This window comes from Salvelinus namaycush, chromosome 11, assembly GCF_016432855.1.
Source record: "Salvelinus namaycush isolate Seneca chromosome 11, SaNama_1.0, whole genome shotgun sequence".
Taxonomy (NCBI): Eukaryota; Metazoa; Chordata; class Actinopteri; order Salmoniformes; family Salmonidae; genus Salvelinus; species Salvelinus namaycush.
In genome coordinates this window covers 32,839,486-32,861,734 of record NC_052317.1, presented here as the reverse complement: position 1 = coordinate 32,861,734, position 22,249 = coordinate 32,839,486, and the positions used below count along the sequence as shown (strand labels likewise).

General features: G+C 45.8%; 1 protein-coding gene across 1 annotated transcript in view; it reads left to right on the top strand.

The window, feature by feature from the left end:
- Positions 1 to 22,249, top strand: part of LOC120055358 (CUGBP Elav-like family member 5) — a 41,523-nt gene that overhangs the window by 5,893 nt on the left and 13,381 nt on the right. Inside the window, exons 3-5 of the mRNA XM_039003227.1 lie at positions 15,479 to 15,558; positions 15,698 to 15,847; positions 16,186 to 16,333. Coding sequence (XP_038859155.1) covers positions 15,479 to 15,558; positions 15,698 to 15,847; positions 16,186 to 16,333 — 378 coding nt within the window. The remainder of the gene's footprint in view (positions 1 to 15,478; positions 15,559 to 15,697; positions 15,848 to 16,185; positions 16,334 to 22,249) is intronic.

Sequence of the window (22,249 nt, the reverse complement as noted above, 5' to 3'; positions counted from 1 at the left end):
TAGCTAGGGTTGTTGGGTTGAATACTCTAGTTTCCATGGCATTAGCTAGGGTTGTTGGGTTGAATACTCTAGTTTCCATGGCATTAGCTAGGGCTGTTGGGTTGAATACTCTAGTTTCCATGGCATTAGCTAGGGTTGTTGGGTTGAATAGTCTAGTTTCTATGGCATTAGCTAGGGTTGTTGGTTTGAATAGTCTAGTTTCCATGGCATTAGCTAGGGCTGTTGGGTTGAATACTCTAGTTTCCATGGCATTAGCTAGGGTTGTTGGGTGGAATACTCTAGTTTCCGTGGCATTAGCTAGGGTTATTGGGTTGAATAGTCTAGTTTCCGTGGCATTAGCTAGGGTTGTTCGGTTGAATATTCTAATTTAAATGGCATTAGCTAGGGTTGTTGGGTTGAATAGTCTAGTTTCCGTGGCATTAGCTAGGGTTGTTGGGTTGAATACTCTAGTTTCCATGGCATTAGCTAGGGTTGTTGGGTTGAATACTCTAGTTTCCGTGGCATTAGCTAGGGTTGTTGGGTTGAATACTCTAGATTCCATGGCATTAGCTAGAGTTGTTGGGTTGAATACTCTAGTTTCCATGGCATTAGCTAGGGTTGTTGGGTTGAATACTCTAGTTTCCATGGCATTAGCTAGGGTTGTTGAGTTGAATAGTCTAGTTTCCATGGCATTAGCTAGGGTTGTTGGGTTGAATAGTCTAGTTTCCATGGCATTAGCTATGGTTGTTGGGTTGAATACTCTAGTTTCCATGGCATTAGCTAGGGTTGTTGGGTTGAATACTCTAGTTTCCATGGCATTAGCTAGGGTTTTTCGGTTGAATATTCTAATTTAAATGGCATTAGCTAGGGTTGTTGGGTTGAATACTCTAGTTTCCGTGGCATTAGCTAGGGTTGTTGGGTTGAATTGTCTAGTTTCCATGGCATTAGCTAGGGTTGTTGAGTTGAATAGTCTAGTTTCCATGGCATTAGCTAGGGTTGTTGGGTTGAATTGTCTAGTTTCCATGGCATTAGCTAGGGTTGTTGGGTTGAATACTCTAGTTTCCATGGCATTAGCTAGGGTTGTTGGGTTGAATACTCTAGTTTCCATGGCATTAGCTAGGGTTGTTGGGTTGAATACTCTAGTTTTCATGGCATTAGCTAGGGTTGTTGGGTTGAATACTCTAGTTTTCATGGCATTAGCTAGGGTTGTTGGGTTGAATACTCTATTTTCCATGGCATTCGCTAGGGTTGTTGGGTTGAATACTCTAGTTTCCATGGCATTAGCTAGGGTTGTTGAGTTGAATAGTCTAGTTTCCATGGCATTAGCTAGGGTTGTTGTGTTGAATACTCTAGTTTCCATGGCATTAGCTAGGGTTGTTGGGTTGAATACTCTATTTTCCATGGCATTAGCTAGGGTTGTTGGGTTGAATACTCTAGTTTCCATGGCATTAGCTAGGGTTGTTGGGTTGAATACTCTATTTTCCATGGCATTCGCTAGGGTTGTTGGGTTGAATACTCTAGTTTCCATGGCATTAGCTAGGGTTGTTGGGTTGAATACTCTATTTTCCATGGCATTCGCTAGGCTTGTTGGGTTGAAAGCAATAGGATTTGCAAAAAAAGACTAAATGCTTTCTCTTCATCCAACTGCTCTCGTTCTAACAACATGTTGTAGTCAGTCTAACACTACTGACGCAATCTTATTGGTAGCCAATCAACTCAACAGCCTTGGTGTCTCAAAAGACTGCCTCGCCTGGTTCACCAACTACTTCTCAGACAGAGTTCAGTGTGTCAAATCGGAGGGCCTGTTGTTCCGGAACTCTGGCAGTCTCTATGGGGCTACCACAGGGTTCAATTCTCGGGCCGACTCTTTTCTCTGTATATATCAACGATGTCGCTCGTGCTGAGAAACTAAATGAGGGGAGGGAAGGAACGTAGACTAGGAGAAGAAGGAGAGGAGAGAAACTAGATGAAAATTAAAAATAAATCCCTAGAATCATCTTCTGTTGTGTTCCAGTACAGGTAAGTTTTACATATTACATTTTCTGTATTCTCATATCTATCTCTCTCATGTCACAACGACATTGTTCTTCCTGTACACACACACACATTTTCCCAGTGTCTCAAACTTGCGTCTCCCATGTCAGAGCAATGTTACGCCTGCCTGTGTGATAGCTGACACATCGGCTTGACACTGCAGTGACAGAACTCATTTAACACTCTGCACTGCAGTGAGGTAAGACAATACCTGACAGGCAACGCATGAGAGCACACACACACACCCATAAACACACACATTGGTCACAAACCCAAAATAATCTTCGTCAGGTCTGTGTGGAGACACTCGCTCAAAGATGCAGAAAATGTGGTCAACTGAAAGTCAAAAGGTAAGTGTGTGTCACGTTCGTCGTTTGGATGAAGAGAGGAGGACCAAGGCGCAGCGTGATAGTAATACATTCTTTTATTTATTAAACGAAACGAAGAACACTTAAACAAACTATACAAAACAACAAACGAACGTGAAGCTATATATTAAACAAGTGCAGACACAGGCAACTTACATATAGACAAAACCCCACAAAATCCCTAAAGAATATGGCTGCCTAAATATGGTTCCCAATCAGAGACAATGATAAACAGCTGCCTCTAATTGAGAACCAATCTAGGCAACTATAGACATACAAACACCTAGACTAGAAAACACCCCATAAACATACAAAACCCCTAGACTAGACAAAACACATAAATCCCCCATGTCACACCCTGACCTAATCAAAATAATAAAGAAAACAAAGATAACTAAGGCCAGGGCGTGACAGTGTGTGAATACTACATTAGAGTTTTGAGAGGAAAGCGAGACAGGTATACAGACTTCAATTCAAGCGGCTTTATTGTCATGGGAAACATATGTTAACATTGCCGAAGCAAGTGAAGTAGATAATATACAAAAGTGAAAGAAACAATAAAAATGAACAGTGAACATTACACTCACAGAAGTTCCAAAAGAATCAAGAGATTACAAATGTCATAATATGTACATATACAGTGTTGTAATGATGTAAAAATGCTTAAAGTACAAAAGGGATAATAAATAAACATAAATATGGGTTGTATTTACAATGGTGTTTGTTCTTCACTGGTTGACCTTTTCTTGTGGCAACAGGTCACAAATCTCGATGCTGGGATGGCACACTGTGGTATTTCACCCAGTAGATATGGGAGTTTATCAAAATTGAGTTTGTTTTCAAATTCTTTGTGGATCTGTGTAATCTGAGGGAAATATGTGTCTCTAAAATGGTCATACATTGGGCAGGAGGTTAGGAAGTGCAGCTCAGTTTCCACCTCATTTTGTGGGCAGTGTGCACATAACCTGTCTTCTCTTGAGAGCCAGGTCGACCTACGGCGGTCTTTCTCAATAGCAAGGCTATGCTCACTGAGTCTGTACATATTCAAAGCTTTCCTTAAGTTTTGCTCAGTCACAGTGGTCAAGTATTCTGCCACTGTGTACTCTCTGTTTAGGGCCAAATAGCATTCTAGTTTGCTCTGTTTTTTTGTTAATTCTTTCCAATGTGTCAAGTAATTATCTTTTAGTTTTCTCATGATTTGGTTGGGTCTAATTGTGTTGCTGTCCTGGAGCTCTGTGGGTTCTGTTTGTTTGTGAACAGAGCCCCAGGACCAGCTTGCTTAGGGGACTCTTGGTGAGCGAACCCCAGACCTCACAACCATAAAGGGCAATGGGTTGTATAACTGATTCAAGTATTTTTAGCCAGATCCTAATTGGTAAGTTGAATTTTATGTTCCTTTTGATGGCATAGAATGCCCTTCTTGCCGTTCACAGCTTTGTGGAAGATACCTGTGGCGCTAATGTTTAGGCCAAGGTATGTATAGTTTTTTGTGTGCTCTAGGGCAACGGTGTCTAGATGGAATTTGTATTTGTGGTCCTGGCGACTGGACCTTTTTTGGAACACCATTATTTTGGTCTTACTGAGATTTACTGTCAGGGCCCAGGTCTGGCAGAATCTGTGCAGAAGATCTAGTTGCTGCTGTAGGCCCTCCTTGGTTGGTGACAGAAACACCAGATCATCAACAAACAGTAGACATTTGACTTCAAATTCTAGTAGGGTGAGCCCGGGTGCTGCAGACTTTTCTAGTGCCCTCGCCAATTCGTTGATATATATGTTGAAGAGAGTGGGGCTTAAGCTGCATCCCTGTCTCACCCCACGGCCCTGTGAGAAGAAATGTGTGTGTTTTTCTGCCTATTTTAACTGCACACTTGTTGTTTGTGTACCTGGATTTTATAATGTCATATATTGTTCCCCCAGCACCACTTGCCATCAATTAGTATAGCAGACCCTCATGCCAAATTGAGTCGAAGGCTTTTTTGAAATTAATGGTTTGTTTGTTTGTCAATTAGGGTGTGCAGGGTGAATACGTGGTCTGTTGTACGATAATTTGGTAAAAAGCCAATTTGACATTTGCTCAGTACATTATTTTCACTGAGGAAATGTACGAGTCTGCTGTTAATGATAATGCAGAGGATTTTCCCAAGGTTGCTGTGAATGCATATCCCATGGTAGTTATTGGGGTCAATTTTGTCTCCACTTATATGGATTGGGGTGATCAGTCCTTGGTTCCAAATATTGGGGAAGATGCCAGAGCTGAGAATGATGTTAAAGAGTTTTAGTATAGCCAGTTGGAATTTGTTGTCTGTATATTTGATCATTTCATTGAGGATGCAATCAACAACACAGGCCTTTTTAGGTGGGAGGGTTTTAATTTTGTCCTGCAGTTCATTCAAGGTAATTTGAGAATCCAGGGGGTTCTGGTAGGTCTTTAATAGTTGATTCTAAGATTTGTATTTGATCGTGTATATGTTTTTACTGTTTGTTCTTTGTTATAGAGCCAAAAAGATTGGAGAAGTGGTTTACCCATCCATCTCCATTTTGGATAGATAATTTTTTGTGTTGTTTGTTTAGTGTTTTCCAATTTTCCAAGAAGTGGTTAGAGTCTATGGATTCTTCAATTACATTGAGCTGATTTCTGACGTGCGGCTCCTTCTTTTGCCTTAGTGTATTTCTGTATTGTTTTAGTGATTCACCATAGTGAAGGCGTAGACTCAGGTTTTCCGAGTCTGTGTTTTTGGTTGGACAGGTTTCTCAATTTCTTTCTTAGATTTTTGCATTCTTAATCAAACCATTTGTTATTGGTTGTTCGGTTTTCGGTTTTCTATTTCAGATTTTTAGATTTGATTGGGAAGCTGAGAGGTCAAATATACTGTTAAGATTTTCTACTGCCAAGTTTACACCTTCACTATTACAGCGGAACGTTTTATCCAGGAAGTTGTCTAAAAGGGATTGAATTTGTTTTTGCCACATTGTTTTTTGGTAGGTTTTCAAACTACATTCCTTCTATCTATAGCATTTCTTAATATTACTCAGTTCCTTCGGCTTTGATGCCTCATGATTGACTATTGCTCTGTTCAAGTAGACTGTGATTATTGCTGTGGTCTGACAGGGGTGTCAGTGGGCTGACTGTGAACACTCTGAGAGACTCTGGGTTGAGGTCAGTGATAAAGTAATCTACAGTACTACTGCCAAGAGATGAGCTATAAGTGTTCCAACCATAGGAGTCCCCTCGAAGCCTACCATTGACTATGTACATACCCAGCGGGCGACATGTTTTTGTTGGTTATGTTGTCATAGTTGTGCCTAGGGGGGCATATGGGGGAGGGAATGCTGTCACCTCCAGGCAGGTGTTTGTCCCCCTGTAAGGTTCTTGTCCGGTTCTGGCATTTAGGTCACCACAGACTAGTACATGTCCCTGGGCCTGGAAATTATTGATTTTCCCCTCTAGGATGGAGAAGCTGTCTTCATTAAAGTATGGGGATTCTAGTGGGGGGATATAGGTAGCAAACAGGAGGACATTTTTCTCTGTTAAGATCATTTCCTTTTGAATTTCTAGCTAAATGTAAAATGTTCATGTTTTGATTAATTTAATGGAGTGAGTTAGGTCCGCTGTATACCAAATTAGCATACCCCTGAGTCCCTTCCCTGTTTCACACCTGGTAGTTTGGTGGATGGGACTACCAGCTCTCTGTAACCTAGAGGGCAACCAGTGGGTCTGTCTGCTCTATACCAGGTTTCTTGTCGGATGACAATGTCTGTATTTCCGATTTCTTTGATGAAGTCCAGGTTCCTGCTCTTTAGGCCAAAGGCAGATGACCTCAGGCCTTGGATATTCCAGGATGAGATAGTGAAGGCTTTGTGTTCCATAAAGTGTCCAATGTTGTTGGTCGTGTCGTTTGGCCTCAGACCAGTAAGTGTGAGCAGAGCCTGCTGAGCATCTGGTACATGCCATTGGCTTGGGCTAGTGTAAGAGTGGAGGTTGGGCCTGTTTGCCCGCTCACAGCCTGGGCGTATGTGTGACTTCCATGTTGAGGCCCTCTTTGCGGGGGTGGGGTAAATGGGGTGGGCAGAAGGGTCATAGGTCTGATCTAAATTGTGTGTGGACATAGTTGACTTTGGTGAGTGTTGATTGGTTGGGGTGGGGGTGTGTATGTGACCGGTGGTGTTGTGGTCTGGATGTAGGTCCTCTCGGCATGGGTCCTCTATGTGTAGGTCCGGGGGGGGGGTCCCGCAGGTCTGGGACAGTGTCTCGCTGGTCTGGGCGGGGTGTTTGTTGATCTGTTGCTCCTGTGTGAAGTGTTGGGGCTGCGTTTAAGAGCGATGTCCTTTAGGGTCCTGGCGAAGGTGCGCTCTGCTGCCTTGTAGAGGTGGACCTGGTCATAAAGGCTGTTCAAGTCCAGGGTGGAGTGGTGGGCCAGGAAAACATTTGGTTTTGAGGCACAGTCACAGGAAATACTTGCGTATACCTGCTGTATGGTAGCAGGGTGGAACTCTTTTTGTGGTAGCAGGGTGGAGATAACCACTTGTGCGTTGGGGAAAGTAGAAGAAGCTTTTTCAATCCCTCCCTTCAGTGCTGTCTCCACCCTTTCCTGCTGTTTTCTCAGGTCGTTTGTGCCTGTGTGTATTATTATGTGGCTAGGTGAGCCTAGTTTGTCCTCAGACAGAAGGTCTAGGGCAGGCTGGGTGTATTATTATGTGGCTAGGTGAACCTAGTTGGTCCTCAGACAGAAGGTCTAGGGCAGGCTGGGTGTATTATTATGTGGCTAGGTGAACCTAGTTGGTCCTCAGACAGAAGGTCTAGGGCAGGCTGGGTGTATTATTATGTGGCTAGGTGAACCTAGTTGGTCCTCAGACAGAAGGTCTAGGGCAGGCTGGGTGTATTATTATGTGGCTAGGTGAACCTAGTTGGTCCTCAGACAGAAGGTCTAGGGCAAGCTGTGTGTATTATTATGTGGCTGGGTGAACCTAGTTGGTCCTCAGACAGAAGGTCTAGGGCACGCTGGGTGTATTATTATGTGGCTAGGTGAACCTAGTTGGTCCTCAGACAGAAGGTCTAGGGCAGGCTGGGTGTATTATTATGTGGCTAGGTGAACCTAGTTGGTCCTCAGACAGAAGGTCTAGGGCAGGCTGGGTGTATTATTATGTGGCTAGGTGAACCTAGTTGGTCCTCAGACAGAAGGTCTAGGGCAGGCTGGGTGTATTATTATGTGGCTAGGTGAACCTAGTTGGTCCTCAGACAGAAGGTCTAGGGCAGGCTGGGTGTATTATTATGTGGCTAGGTGAACCTAGTTGGTCCTCAGACAGAAGGTCTAGGGCAGGCTGGGTGTATTATTATGTGGCTAGGTGAACCTAGTTGGTCCTCAGACAGAAGGTCTAGGGCACGCTGGGTGTATTATTATGTGGCTAGGTGAACCTAGTTGGTCCTCAGACAGAAGGTCTAGGGCAGGCTGTGTGTATTATTATGTGGCTGGGTGAACCTAGTTGGTCCTCAGACAGAAGGTCTAGGGCACGCTGGGTGTATTATTATGTGGCTAGGTGAACCTAGTTGGTCCTCAGACAGAAGGTCTAGGGCAGGCTGTGTGTATTATTATGTGGCTAGGTGAACCTAGTTGGTCCTCAGACAGAAGGTCTAGGGCACGCTGGGTGTATTATTATGTGGCTAGGTGAACCTAGTTGGTCCTCAGACAGAAGGTCTAGGGCAGGCTGGGTGTATTATTATGTGGCTAGGTGAACCTAGTTGGTCCTCAGACAGAAGGTCTAGGGCAGGCTGTGTGTATTATTATGTGGCTAGGTGAACCTAGTTGGTCCTCAGACAGAAGGTCTAGGGCACGCTGGGTGTATTATTATGTGGCTAGGTGAACCTAGTTGGTCCTCAGACAGAAGGTCTAGGGCAGGCTGGGTGTATTATTATGTGGCTAGGTGAACCTAGTTGGTCCTCAGACAGAAGGTCTAGGGCAGGCTGGGTGTATTATTATGTGGCTAGGTGAACCTAGTTGGTCCTCAGACAGAAGGTCTAGGGCAGGCTGGGTGTATTATTATGTGGCTAGGTGAACCTAGTTGGTCCTCAGACAGAAGGTCTAGGGCAAGCTGTGTGTATTATTATGTGGCTGGGTGAACCTAGTTGGTCCTCAGACAGAAGGTCTAGGGCACGCTGGGTGTATTATTATGTGGCTAGGTGAACCTAGTTGGTCCTCAGACAGAAGGTCTAGGGCAGGCTGTGTGTATTATTATGTGGCTGGGTGAACCTAGTTGGTCCTCAGACAGAAGGTCTAGGGCACGCTGGGTGTATTATTATGTGGCTAGGTGAACCTAGTTGGTCCTCAGACAGAAGGTCTAGGGCAGGCTGTGTGTATTATTATGTGGCTAGGTGAACCTAGTTGGTCCTCAGACAGAAGGTCTAGGGCACGCTGGGTGTATTATTATGTGGCTAGGTGAACCTAGTTGGTCCTCAGACAGAAGGTCTAGGGCAGGCTGGGTGTATTATTATGTGGCTAGGTGAACCTAGTTGGTCCTCAGACAGAAGGTCTAGGGCAGGCTGTGTGTATTATTATGTGGCTAGGTGAACCTAGTTGGTCCTCAGACAGAAGGTCTAGGGCACGCTGGGTGTATTATTATGTGGCTAGGTGAACCTAGTTGGTCCTCAGACAGAAGGTCTAGGGCAGGCTGGGTGTTTGGACACCAGAGTTTAGACACACTGTGTTTGGGAAGATTTTTTTTTCTTGTATATATTTCCCATTTGAGTCCATAACGAGAACAATCTGTGTGTTGTGTATGTCCTCAGTCGGCGTGGGGGGGTTGTCAGGAGGGCAATTAGGGTGGCTGACAGGGGGGGGGGTGCTCAGAGGGGGTAAGATCCCCTGGGCTTGGGGTTCTTCATTTGTCTGTTCTGCTGTGGTGTCGACGCTATGGTCAGGGTCTGGGGTGAACTGTTCTGCTGTGGTGTCGACGCCATGGTCAGGGTCTGGGGTGGACTGTTCTGCTGTGGTGTCGACGCCATGGTCAGGGTCTGGGGTGGACTGTTCTGCTGTGGTGTCGACGCTATGGTCAGGGTCTGGGGTGAACTGTTCTGCTGTGGTGTCGACGCCATGGTCAGGGTCTGGGGTGGACTGTTCTGCTGTGGTGTCGACGCTATGGTCAGGGTCTGGGGTGGACTGTTCTGCTGTGGTGTCGACGCTATGGTCAGGGTCTGGGGTGGACTGTTCTGCTGTGGTGTCGACGCTATGGTCAGGGTCTGGGGTGGACTGTTCTGTTGTGGTGTCGAGACTTTTGTCTAGAGCTGAGGTGGGCTGTTCTGCTGGCTTCTCTGTGGGGGTGGCCACCTCTCTAGTGGGTTGTTCTCTATCACACGCCATCCCCCTCAACCTCTCCTCCAGCAGTCTGATCCTCTCCTCTAGTGCTCTGTTCTTCTCCTGCACTTACTTTTTATGTTGTTGAAGTTGTCTCACCACAGTCCAGAGTGCAGATGTGTCTTTTTCCACCTCCAGCTCTCCGGGTCTGGTTAAGGGGGTGTTGTTGTATTGGACTAATGTCTGGGTCTGTGCTGACTGGAGTGTAATCACCTGCTGTCCCAGCTCCACCTGCCTTACCTCCAGCTGGGTAAATGTATCCTACATTTCAATGAGGGGGTAGTACTCTGTGCTGGGAGGCTGACTTTCCGCTTGGGGGGTTATATAATGAAGAGGTCTGGTCTGACCCGCTCGGGGTGGGGGTATCTTTCTCAAGGGAGAGCTTCTCCTGCTGGGCTAATTCTTTGATTAGGTGAAAGTTCAGCTGAAACTGTTTGGGGTTGCCCTGTACCATTACTGTTCCAGACTTATAGAGATTCATATTAGCTGACTGAGTCCTCATTGTCTAGTATCCTGAGTTTCCACCCCTCGTTAACACCCCCTCTCTTAACAGTGGGGTAGTGTGCTAATATAGCACTGTGCCATGCCAGGGGATGGTTTGTGTGGAAGGTTGCTGATGTTCCCATTTTTATAATAGTCAGCAAAAAGTGTATCTTGATTTTCCATAAGGAGCTTAATTTTGTGATCTTTTCTTGCCTTTTTATTCTTTACATACACCGGGTACTGTGTTTTAATGACCTCTGAACAGCAGAAGGCAGCTTCTAAGGCCTCTCCATTTGGTTGGAGTAGACTGTTCGTCTCTCCTGCCATTGTTGGGCTAAAGGGCTTTGACACCTCTCACTTGACACGTCAGTGCTAATTGAAGTTGTATCCAGCTTAGCAGCCTTAATTTAGCATTCAGTCCTTATAAAGTAATGTAAAGTATTTTTCTTCTTGGCATTTGGAAATAAAATATGGCTTCAGACTAAACATTACTCACTCAGTTCCAGGTTGGACGGTGTCTTCAGGTTTCTGTTGTTTTCCAGAGCATTTGCTATATAACGTTGGAATAATAATCTTTGGTAGTTGTAAACCTTCCAGGTGTGTCACGTTTGTCGTATGGTGGAGGACCAAGGCGCAGCGTGATACGAATACATACTTCTATTTAATAAACGAAGAGACACACTAAACAGACTAATACAAAACAACAAAATGAACGTGAAGCTATAAATGACAAGTGCAGACACAGGCAACTTACATATAGACAATAACCCACAACCCACAATACAAAACAGGCTACCTAATATGGTTCCCAATCAGAGACAACGCAAAACACCTGTCTCTGATTGAGAACCATATCAGGCCAAATACATAGAAATAGACAAACCAGACATACAACATAGAATGCCCACTCAGATCACACCCTGACCAAACAAAACATAAAACATACAAAGCAAACTATGGTAGGGCGTGACAAGGTGATTCTGTAATTCCGTCCAAAATCAGGTTGTGGGTTTTGAGTTTTGATTTGGAGTGAAGGTTATGTTGTAGAGGGTAGTATCCTGTATACAGTTGAAGTCTGAAGTTTACATACACTTAGGTTGGAGTCATTACAACCTGTTTTTCAACCACTACACAAATTACTTGCTAAAAACTATAGTTTTGGACATCTAATTTGTGCATGACACAAGTAATTTTTCCAACAATTGTTTACAGACAGATTATTTCACTTATAATTCACTATCACAATTCCAGTGGGTCAGAAGTTTACATACATAAAGTTACCTGTGCCTTTAAACAGCTTGGAAAATTCCAGAAAATTATGTCATAGCTTTAGAAGTTTCAGATGGGCTAATTGACATCATTTGAGTAAATTGGAGGTGTACCTGTGGATGTATTTTAAGGCCTACCTTCAAACTCAGTGTGTCTTTGCTTGACATCATGGGAAAATCGAAAGAAATCAGCCAAGACCTCAGAAAAAAAAATATAGACCTCCACAAGTCTGGTTCATCCTTGGGAGCAATTTCCAAACGCCTTAAGGTACCATGTTCATCTGTACAAACAATAGTACACAAGTATAAACACCATGGGACCACACAGCCATCATACTGCTCAGGAAGGAGACGCATTCTGTCTCCTAGAGATTAATGTACTTTGCTGAAGAAAAGTGTGAATCAATCCCAGAACAACAGCAAAGGACCTTGTGAAGATGCTGGAGGAAACAGGTACAAAAGTATCTATATCCACAGTCAAACGAGTCCTATATCGACATAACCTGAAAGGCCTCTCAGGAAGGAAGAAGCCACTGCTTCAATACCACCATAAAAAAGCCAGACTACGGATTGCAACTGCACATGGGGACAAAGATCGTACTTTTTGGAGAAATGTCCTCTGGACTGATGAAACAAAAATAGAACTGTTTGGCCATAATGACCATCGTTATGTTTGGAGGAGAAAGGGGGATGCTTGCAAGCCGAAGAACACCATCCCACGGGGGTGGCAGCATCATGTTGTGGGGGTGCTTTGTTGCAGGAGGGACTGGTGCACTTCACAAAATAGATGGCATCTGAGGAAGGAGAATTATGTGGATATATTGAAGCAACATCTCAAGACATCAGTCAGGAAGTTAAACCTTGGTCGGAAATGGGTCTTCCAAATGGACAATGACCCCAAGCATAATTCCAACGTTGTGGCTAAATGTCTTAATAAGGACAACAAAGTCAAGGTATTGGAGTGGCCATCACAAGGCCCTGACCTCAATCCCATAGAACATTTGTGGGCAGAACTGAAGAAGCGTGTGCAAGCAAAGAGGCCTTGTAACGATTGTCGTCGGGAGAAGGAGAAGAGGACCAAGGTGCAGCGTAGTAACTGTCCATAATACTTTTAATAAATACGAACACTAGAACAAAAAAACAACACAGCGACAAACGAACGGTTCTGCAAGGTGCACTACACTAAACAGAAAACAACTACCCACAAACACATGTGGGAACAGGCTACCTAAGTATGGTTCTCAATCAGAGACAACGATTGACAGCTGCCTCTGATTGGGAACCATACCAGGCCAAACACATAGAAATACAAAACATAGAACAAAACATAGAATGCCCACCCCAACTCACGCCCTGACCAAACCAAAATAGAGACATAAACAAGGAACTAAGGTCAGGGCGTGACAGGCCTACAAACCTCACAAAGTTACACCAGCTTTGTCAGGAGGAATGGGCCAAAATTCTCCTCTCTCGTCTCCTATCTCCTCTCTCCGATCTCTCTCTCTCCTCTCTCCCCTCTCTCCTCACTCCTCTCTCCCGTCTCTCTCTCTCCTCTTTCCCCTCTCTCTCTCCTTTCTCCCCTCTCTCTCTCTTGCCCCCTCCTTCTCTCTCTGACTCTCGCTCTCCCTCTCTAACTCTCTCTTTCTCGCTCCATCTCTCTTTCTCTCTCTCTCTCTCTCTCGCTCCCTCTCTCTCTCTCTTTCTCTGTCTCTCTCTCTCTCGCTCCCTCTCTCTTTCTCTCTCTCTCCTCTCTCCCCTCTCTCTCTCTCTTGCTCCTTCCTTCTCTCTCACTCTCTCTCCCTCTCCCTCTCGCTCTGTCTCTCTCCCTCTCTCGCGCTGTCCCTCTCGCTCTCTCTCTCGCTCCCTCTCTCACTCTCTCTCTCTCCTGCTCTGTCTCTCTCTCTCTGTCGCTCCCTCTCTCTCTCTCTTCCTCTCCCTCCACCACTCTTGCCTCTCTCTCTCCTCACTCATCTCTCCCCTCTCTCCTCTCGCCCCTCTCTCTCTCTCCCTCTCTCTCTCTCTCTCTCGCTCCCTCTCTCGCTATCTTTCTCTCTCTCCATCTCCCTCTCTCACTCTGTCTCTGTCTCTTGCTCCCTCTCAATTAAATTAAATTTGCTTTATTGGCACAACGTAACAATGTACATATTGCCAAAGCTTACTTTGGATATTTACAATATGAAAATAATGAGAATCAAAATTGTCAACGGGACAACAGTAACAACAATAACCAAGGGTCAAAATAACCATACATTCAACAATAACAATAAGCATACAGTAGAGTACATGTGCAGGTTGATTGGTCTGTCAGACACAGTCCTTCAACTTATGACAGGCAGCAATGTAGTGCACTGCCAACCCACATCTCTCTGCGTCCTCCCCCAACAAGACGGGTAGCCTACTCTCATCAGAGAGGTCTTTACCTTGAATAACGGTTTCAAATTTGGGGAAATGACACTCTCTAATTGTTTTATATTTTTCACATTTTGTCAGGAAATGCAGCTCCATCTCAGGTTCTGCTGTTGTGCAGTGGTTGCACAGCCTTTCCTCTACAGGGAGCCAGGTTTTCCTGTGTCTACCCTTCTCAATGGCAAGGCCGTGCTGAGCCTGTACTTTGTCAAGGTTTTTCTAAGGTTTTGATCAGTAACGATGGTCAAATAGTTAGCCACGGTATACTGTTGATTTAGGGCCAGATAGCAATGCATTTTGCTTTGTGTTTGTGCTTGTGTTTCCCAATAAGCAATGTAGTTTTGTTTTGACTGTGTTGTAATTTGGTTTATTCTGATTGATTGGATGTTCTGGTCCTGGAGGCTTCAGTGTGTTAGTAGAACAGGTTTGTGAACTCAGCCCCAGGACCAGCTGGATGAGGGGAATATTTTCTTTGCTCAGCTCTTGGCATTGCAGGGCTTGGTAATGATATGAGAAGGGGTCACTGTGTTTTAGATGTTTCCAAAACTTAATTGCTCTTTTTTGAGTTTTTATTATTAGTGGATATTGGCCTAATTCTGCCCTGCATGCATTGTTTGTAGTTTTCCTCTGGACATGTAGGAGAATCTTACAGAACTCTGCATGCAGGGTTTCAATGGGGTGTTTGTCCCATTTGATTAAATCTTGTTTTGCAAGTGGACCACACACCTCGCTGACATAAAGTGCCTCTCTCTCTGTCTCGCCCCTCTCTCTCTCTCTATCTCTCTCTCCCTGTCTCTCCTATCTACTCTCTCCCCTCTCTCTCCTCTCTCTCTCCTCTCTCTCTCCTCTCTCTCTCCTCTCTCTCTCCTCTCTCCTCTTGACCCTCTCCCCTCTCTCTCCCCTCACTCCTCTCTCCCCCCTGTCTCTCTCTCCTCTGTCTTTCTCTCTCTGTCTCTGTGACTCTCTCTCCCCTCTCTCCCTCTCTCCCTCCTTTCCTCTCCCCCCTCTCTCTCGCTCTCTCTCTGTGTCTCTCTCTCCCTCTCTCGCTCTGTCTCTCTCTCTCTCTCTCCTCTCTCCCCTCTCCCCTCTCCCCTCTCTCCTCACTCCTCACTCCCCTCTCTCTCTCCCCTCTCCCCTCTCTCTCCTCTCCCCTCTCTCCCCTCTCTCTCTCTCACTCCCTCCCTCTCTCTCTCTCTCTCTCACTCCCTCCCTCTCTCTCTTTTGCTCTCTCTCTCTCTACACTCTCTCTCCTCTCTCCTCTCTCCCCCCTCTCTCTCTCTCACTCCCTCCTTCTCTCTCTTTTGCGCCCTCTCTCTCTCTCTCTCTCTCTCTCTCCCTCTCTCGCTCACTCTCTCCCTCTCCCTCTCTCGCTCTGTCTCTCTCTCTCTGTCTCTCCCCCCTCGCTCTCTCCTCTCTCCTCTCTCCCCTCTCTCTCTCCTCACTCTTCTCTCCCTTCTCTCTCTCCTCTCTCCTCTCTCCCCTCTTCTCTCTCCCCTCTCTCTCTCCCCTCTACCCTCTATCTCTCCTCTCTCCCCTCTCTCTTTCCTCTCCCCTCTCTCTCCCCTCTCTCTCTCCTCTGTCTTTCTCTCTCTAGGTTGTGCGTTTGTGAAGTTCTCTACTCACTCTGAAGCTCAGTCTGCCATCAGCTCCCTGCACGGGAGTCAGACCATGCCTGTGAGTAAAACACACACACACACTCACACACTCACACTCACACACACACACACACACACACACACACACACACACACACACACACACACACACACACACACACACACACACTAATCCATGTTATTTCTCTCCCCTCTAGGGAGCGTCATCCAGCCTGGTGGTGAAGTTTGCAGACACAGACAAGGAGAGAACCCTACGGCGCATGCAGCAGATGGCTGGACAGTTTGGCATGTTTAACCCCTCTGTCTCTCTACCCACGTTCACTAGCTACAGCAGCTACACACATGCCGTAAGCACACGCACACACACGCGCACACACACATACACACTCACCTACACGCCACCACACATACACGCACACACACGCACACATACAGACACACACGCACGCACGCACACACACACACACACACACACACACACACACACACACACACACACACACACACACACACACACACACACACACACACACACACACACACACACACACACACACACACACACACAATTTGGTATCTGTTGCTCTGACAGACCGATGCCTCACTAACAGGCTTCTCTCATCCCATTTCTCTCCTTTCTCTCTCTCCTTTCTTTCTCCTCCTCTCCATCTCCTCCCCTCATCAGTTGATGCAGCAACAGCAGGCTGCGGTGATGGCCGTGTCTCAGGGGGGCTACCTGGCCCCCAGCCTCTCCTTCCCCTCCGCCCAGCTCCACCAGGTGGGGGCGCTAACCATGAATGGCCTGCCGCCCAACCTCCTCAACTCCGTGTCAGGTCAGTCACGTAAGATAAATCAGCAACATTCATGATGAGTAGGGTTGGAGATCTGAAAATATGTGTTCTCCCCCAGAGCTAATGCCTAAAGCTTTAACTCTGTGGGCTAACACAGTTTGTAGGTGCTCAGATGACCTGTGTTCAATACCTGGTCAGTTACATAGGGGTCTTGTAAAATGTGTGATATCAGATTTCACTATGCGGTCCTGAGATCTATCGCTCTCTGACTGAGGGTAGTGTTACAATTCACCATTGATCCAACAGAGTCAGAAGAGTGTAACTCTGCACTGGATACACACTATAGGCAGCCTGACTTCGTATTCTCCTTTAGCTTAATGAACGAGCCACTTATGATCAATTCATTGCTCTAGAGAGCGTGTACACACCTGGTTTCTAGGTCTAAATCACTCTGGAAACCAGCAGACATGACCGTCTATAAACTATATCCAGGAAGATATATTTATTGTGATATAACCTATTCTACTCTGGTCTTCACATTCTACTCTCCCTGTCAGCACTGAGCTAAATAGGAGTCCTGTTTTATAGATCTGCTAAATTCATACTACTGTGTGGTAATCTATGTGGTCGATTAAAGTGTATAATGTATTATAGGCCATTAATGAACATATACTGTACACCTTCCAGCACATCTATCTCTGTATCACTTATTCTATCATCCTCTATCTCTGTATCACTTATTCTATCATACTCTATCTCTGTATCACTTTATTCTATCATCCTCTATCTCTGTATCACTTTATTCTAGCATCCTCTATCTCTGTATCACTATATTCTATCATCCTCTAACTCTGTATCACTTTATTCTATAATCCTCTATCTCTGTATCACTTTATTCTATAATCCCCTATCTCTGCATCACGTTATTCTATAATCCTATATCTCTGTATCACTTTATTATATAATCCTCTATCTCTGTATCACGTATTCTATCATCCTCTATCTCTGTATCACTTATTCTATCATCCTCTATCTCTGTATCACTTTATTCTATAATCATCTATCTCTGTATCACTTTATTCTATCATCCTCTATCTCTGTATCACCTTATTCTATCATCATCTATCTCTGTATCACTTATTCTATCGTCCTCTATCTCTATATCACGTTATTCTTTTATCCTCTATCTCTGTATCACTTATTATATCATCCTCTATCTCTGTATCACGTATTCTATCACCATATATCTCTGTATCACTTATTCTATCATCCGCTATCTCTGTATCACTTTATTCCATAAACCTCTATCTCTGTATCACTTTATTCTATAATCCTCTACCTCTGTATCAGTTATTATATCATCCTCTATCTCTGTATCACTTATTATATCATCCTCTATCTCTGTATCACTTATTCTATCATCCTCTATCTCTTTATCACTTATTCTATCATCATCTATCTCTGTATCACTTATTCTATTATCCTCTATCTCTGTATTACTTTATTATATCATCCTCTATCTCTGTATCACATTCTTCTATCATCCTCTATCTCTTTATCACTGTACTATATCATCCTCTATCTATGTTTCACTTTATTATATCATCCTCTATATATGTATCACTTTCTTCTATAATCCTCTTGTCACGGCTTTCCTCTTCCTCTTCATCCGAAGAGGAGGAGCAGGGATTAAACCAAAATGCAGCGTCTTGAGTTGACATAATTTATTTAAAGAAAAGACGAAAACACGAACTTCACTATAAACTAACAACACAACAAACGGAGTAGACAGACCTGTACGACGAACTTACATTAAACACGAAGAACGCATGAACAGGAAAACTGACTACATCAAAGAACGAACGTACAAACAAACCTAGACAGTCCCGTATGGTGCAACACACACTGACACAGGAAACAACCACCCACAAACAAACAGTGTGAAAACACCTACCTTAATATGACTCTCAATCAGAGGAAATGAAAAACACCTGCCTCTAATTGAGAGCCATATCAGGTACCCATTAACCAACATAGAAACAGAAAACATAGACTGCCCACCCAAACTCACGTCCTGACCAACTAACACATACAAAAACTAACAGAAAACAGGTCAGGAACGTGACATAACCCCCCCCTTAAGGTGCGAACTCCGGGCGCACCAGCACAAAGTTTAGGGGAGGGTCTGGGTGGGCATCTGACCACGGTGGTGGCTCAGGCTCTGGGCGAGGTCCCCATCCCACCATAGACAATCCCAGCTTACGTCTCCCCCTTAGAATGACCACCCTCATTATACACCCACTTAGGTTAAGGGGCAACACCAAGATAAAGGACAGCTCCGGGACGAGGTAGCTCAGGACAGAGAGGTAGCTCAGGACAGAGGGATAGCTCAGGATAGAGAGGTAGCTCAGGATAGAGAGGTAGCTCAGGATAGAGGGGCAACTCCGGACTGAAGGACAGCTCCGGACAGAGAGACAGCTCTGGACTGAGGGGCAGTTCTGGATAAATAGCCGCTCTGGGCTGAGGGGCAGCTCATGACTGGCTGACGGCTCTGGACGCTCATGGCTGGCTGACGGCTCTGGATGCTCATGGCTGGCTGACGGCTCTGGACGCTCATGGCTGGCTGACGGCTCTGGACGCTCATGGCTGGCTGACGGCTCTGGACGCTCATGGCTGGCTGACGGCTCTGGACGCTCATGGCTGGCTGACGGCTCTGGACGCTCATGGCTGGCTGACGGCTCTGGAAGATCCTGTCTGGTTTGCGGCTCTGGCAGATCCTGTCTGGTTGGCGGCTCTGGCAGATCCTGTCTGGTTGGCGGCTCTGGCAGATCCTGACTGACGAATGGCTCTAGCGGCTCCTGACTGACTAACGGCTCTGACGGCTCGGGACAGACGGGCGGCTCTAATAGCTCGGGACAGACGGATGGCTCAGACGGCGCTGGGGAGACGGATGGCTCAGACGGCGCTGGGGAGACGGATGGCTCAGACGGCGCTGGGGAGACGGATGGCTCAGATGGCGCTGAGGAGACGGATGGCTCAGACGGCGCTGCGGAGACGGATGGCTCAGACTGATCCTGTCTGGCGGAAGGCTTTGGCTGCTCCTGTCTGGCGGAAGGCTCTAGCGGCTCCTGTCTGGCGGAAGGCTCTAGCGGCTCCTGTCTGGCGGAAGGCTCTGTAGGCTCATGGCAGACGGGCGGCTTTGCAGGCTCATGGCAGACGGGCGGCTTTAAAGGCTCAATACAGACGGGCAGTTCATGCGGCGCTTGGCAGACGGACAGTTCAGGCGCCGTTGGGCAGACGGCAGACTCTGGCCGGCTGAGACGCACTGTAGGCCTGGTGCGTGGTGCCGGAACTGGAGGCACCGGACTGGAGACACGCACTTCAAGCCTAGTGCGGGGAGCAGGGACAGGGCACACTGGACTCTCAAAGCGTACTATTTGCCTGGTGCGTGGTACCGGCACTGGTGGCACCGGGCTGAGGGCACGCACATCAGGACGAGTACGGGGAGAAGGAACAGTGTGTACAGGGCTCTGGAGACGCACAGGTGGCTTAGTGCGTGGTGCCGGAACTGGAGGCACTGGGCTGGAGACACGCACCATAGGAAGAGTGCGTGGAGGAGGAACAGGGCTCTGAAAACGCACTGGAAGCCTGGTGCGTAGTGTAGGCACTGGTGGTACTGGGCTGGGGCGGGGAGGTAGCGCCGGTAATACCGGACCGTGAAAGCGTACTGGCTCCCTTGAGCATTGAGCCTGCCCAACCTTACCTGGTTGAATGCTCCCCGTCGCCCGACCAGTGCGAGGAGGTGGAATAACCCGCACCGGGCTATGTAGGCGAACCGGGGACACCATGCGTAAGGCTGGTGCCATGTATGCCGGCCCGAGGAGACGCACTGGAGACCAGACGCGTTGAGCCGGCATCATGGCACCTGGCTCAATGCCCAATCTAGCCCTACCAGTGCGGGGAGGTGGAATAACCCGCACCGGGCTATGAACACGTACAGGAGACACCGTGCGCTCTACTGCGTAACACGGCGTCTGCCCGTACTCCCGCTCTCCACGGTTAGCCTGGGAAGTGGGCGCAGGTCTCCTACCTGCCCTTGGCCCACTACCTCTTAGCCCCCCCCCCAAGACATTTTTGGGGTTTCTTCACGGGCTTCCTTGCTAGCCGCGTACCTTCATAAATCCGGTTTTGAGCTTCATTCTCCGGTTTCCAGCCACGTCTCCTAGCTGCCTCCTCATACCACCGCTGTTGGGCTCTCGCTGCCTCCATCTCCTCACGAGCGCGGCGATATTCCCCAATGTGCGCCCAGTGTCCTTTTCCCTCTAATACTTCCTCCCAAGTCCATGAGTCCTGATCTCTTGGCCGCTGCTCGAACTTGCGCTGCTTGGTTCTGGAGAGGTGGGTGGTTCTGTCACGGTGTTCCTCTTCCTCTTCATCCGAAGAGGAGGAGCAGGGATTAAACCAAAATGCAGCGTCTTGAGTTGACATAATTTATTTAAAGAAAAGACGAAAACACGAACTTCACTATAAACTAACAACACAACAAACGGAGTAGACAGACCTGTACGACGAACTTACATTAAACACGAAGAACGCATGAACAGGAAAACTGACTACATCAAAGAACGAACGTACAAACAAACCTAGACAGTCCCGTATGGTGCAACACACACTGACACAGGAAACAACCACCCACAAACAAACAGTGTGAAAACACCTACCTTAATATGACTCTCAATCAGAGGAAATGAAAAACACCTGCCTCTAATTGAGAGCCATATCAGGTACCCATTAACCAACATAGAAACAGAAAACATAGACTGCCCACCCAAACTCACGTCCTGACCAACTAACACATACAAAAACTAACAGAAAACAGGTCAGGAACGTGACACCTCTACCTCTGTATCACTTTATTCTATCATCCTCCATCTCTGTATCACTTTATTATATCATCCTCTATATATGTATCACTTTCTTCTATAATCCTCTACCTCTGTATCACTTTATTCTATCATCCTCTATCTCTGTATCACTTTCTTCTATCATCCCCTATCTCTGTATCACTTATTATATCATCCGCTATCTCTGTATCACTTTCTTCTATTATCCTCTATCTCTGTATCACTTATTCTATCATCCGCTATCACTGGATCACTTTATTCTATCATCCTCTATCTCTGTATCACTTATTCTATCATCCTCTATCTCTGTATCATTTTATTCTATCATCCTCTATCTCTGTATCACTTATTCTATCATCCGCTATCTCTGTATCACTTTATTCTATAATCCTCTATCTCTGTATCACTTTCTTATATCATCCTCTATCTCTGTATCACTTTAGTCTACCATTCTCCATCTCTGTATCACTTTATTATATAATCCTCTATCTCTGTATCACTTTATTATATCATCCTCTATCTCTGTATCACTTTATTCTATAATCCTCTATCTCTGTATCACTTTATTATATCATCCTCTATCTCTGTATCACTTATTCTATCATCCTCTATCTCTGTATCACTTTATTATATCATCCTCTATCTCTGTATCACTTTCTTCTATCACCCTCTGTCTCTGTATCACTTGAATCTATTATCCTCTATCTCTGTATCACTTATTCTATCATCCTCTATCTCTGTATCATTTTATTCTATCATCCTATATCTCTGTATCACTTATTCTATCATCCTCTATCTCTGTATCACTTTCTTCTATCACCCTCTGTCTCTGTATCACTTTAATCTATTATCCTCTATCTCTGTATCACTTATTCTATCATCCTCTATCTCTGTATCACTTTCTTCTATCACCCTCTGTCTCTGTATCACTTTAATCTATTATCCTCTATCTCTGTATCACTTATTCTATCATCCTCTATCTCTGTATCACTTATTCTATCATCCGCTATCTCTGTATCACTTTATTCTATAATCCTCTATCTCTGTATCACTT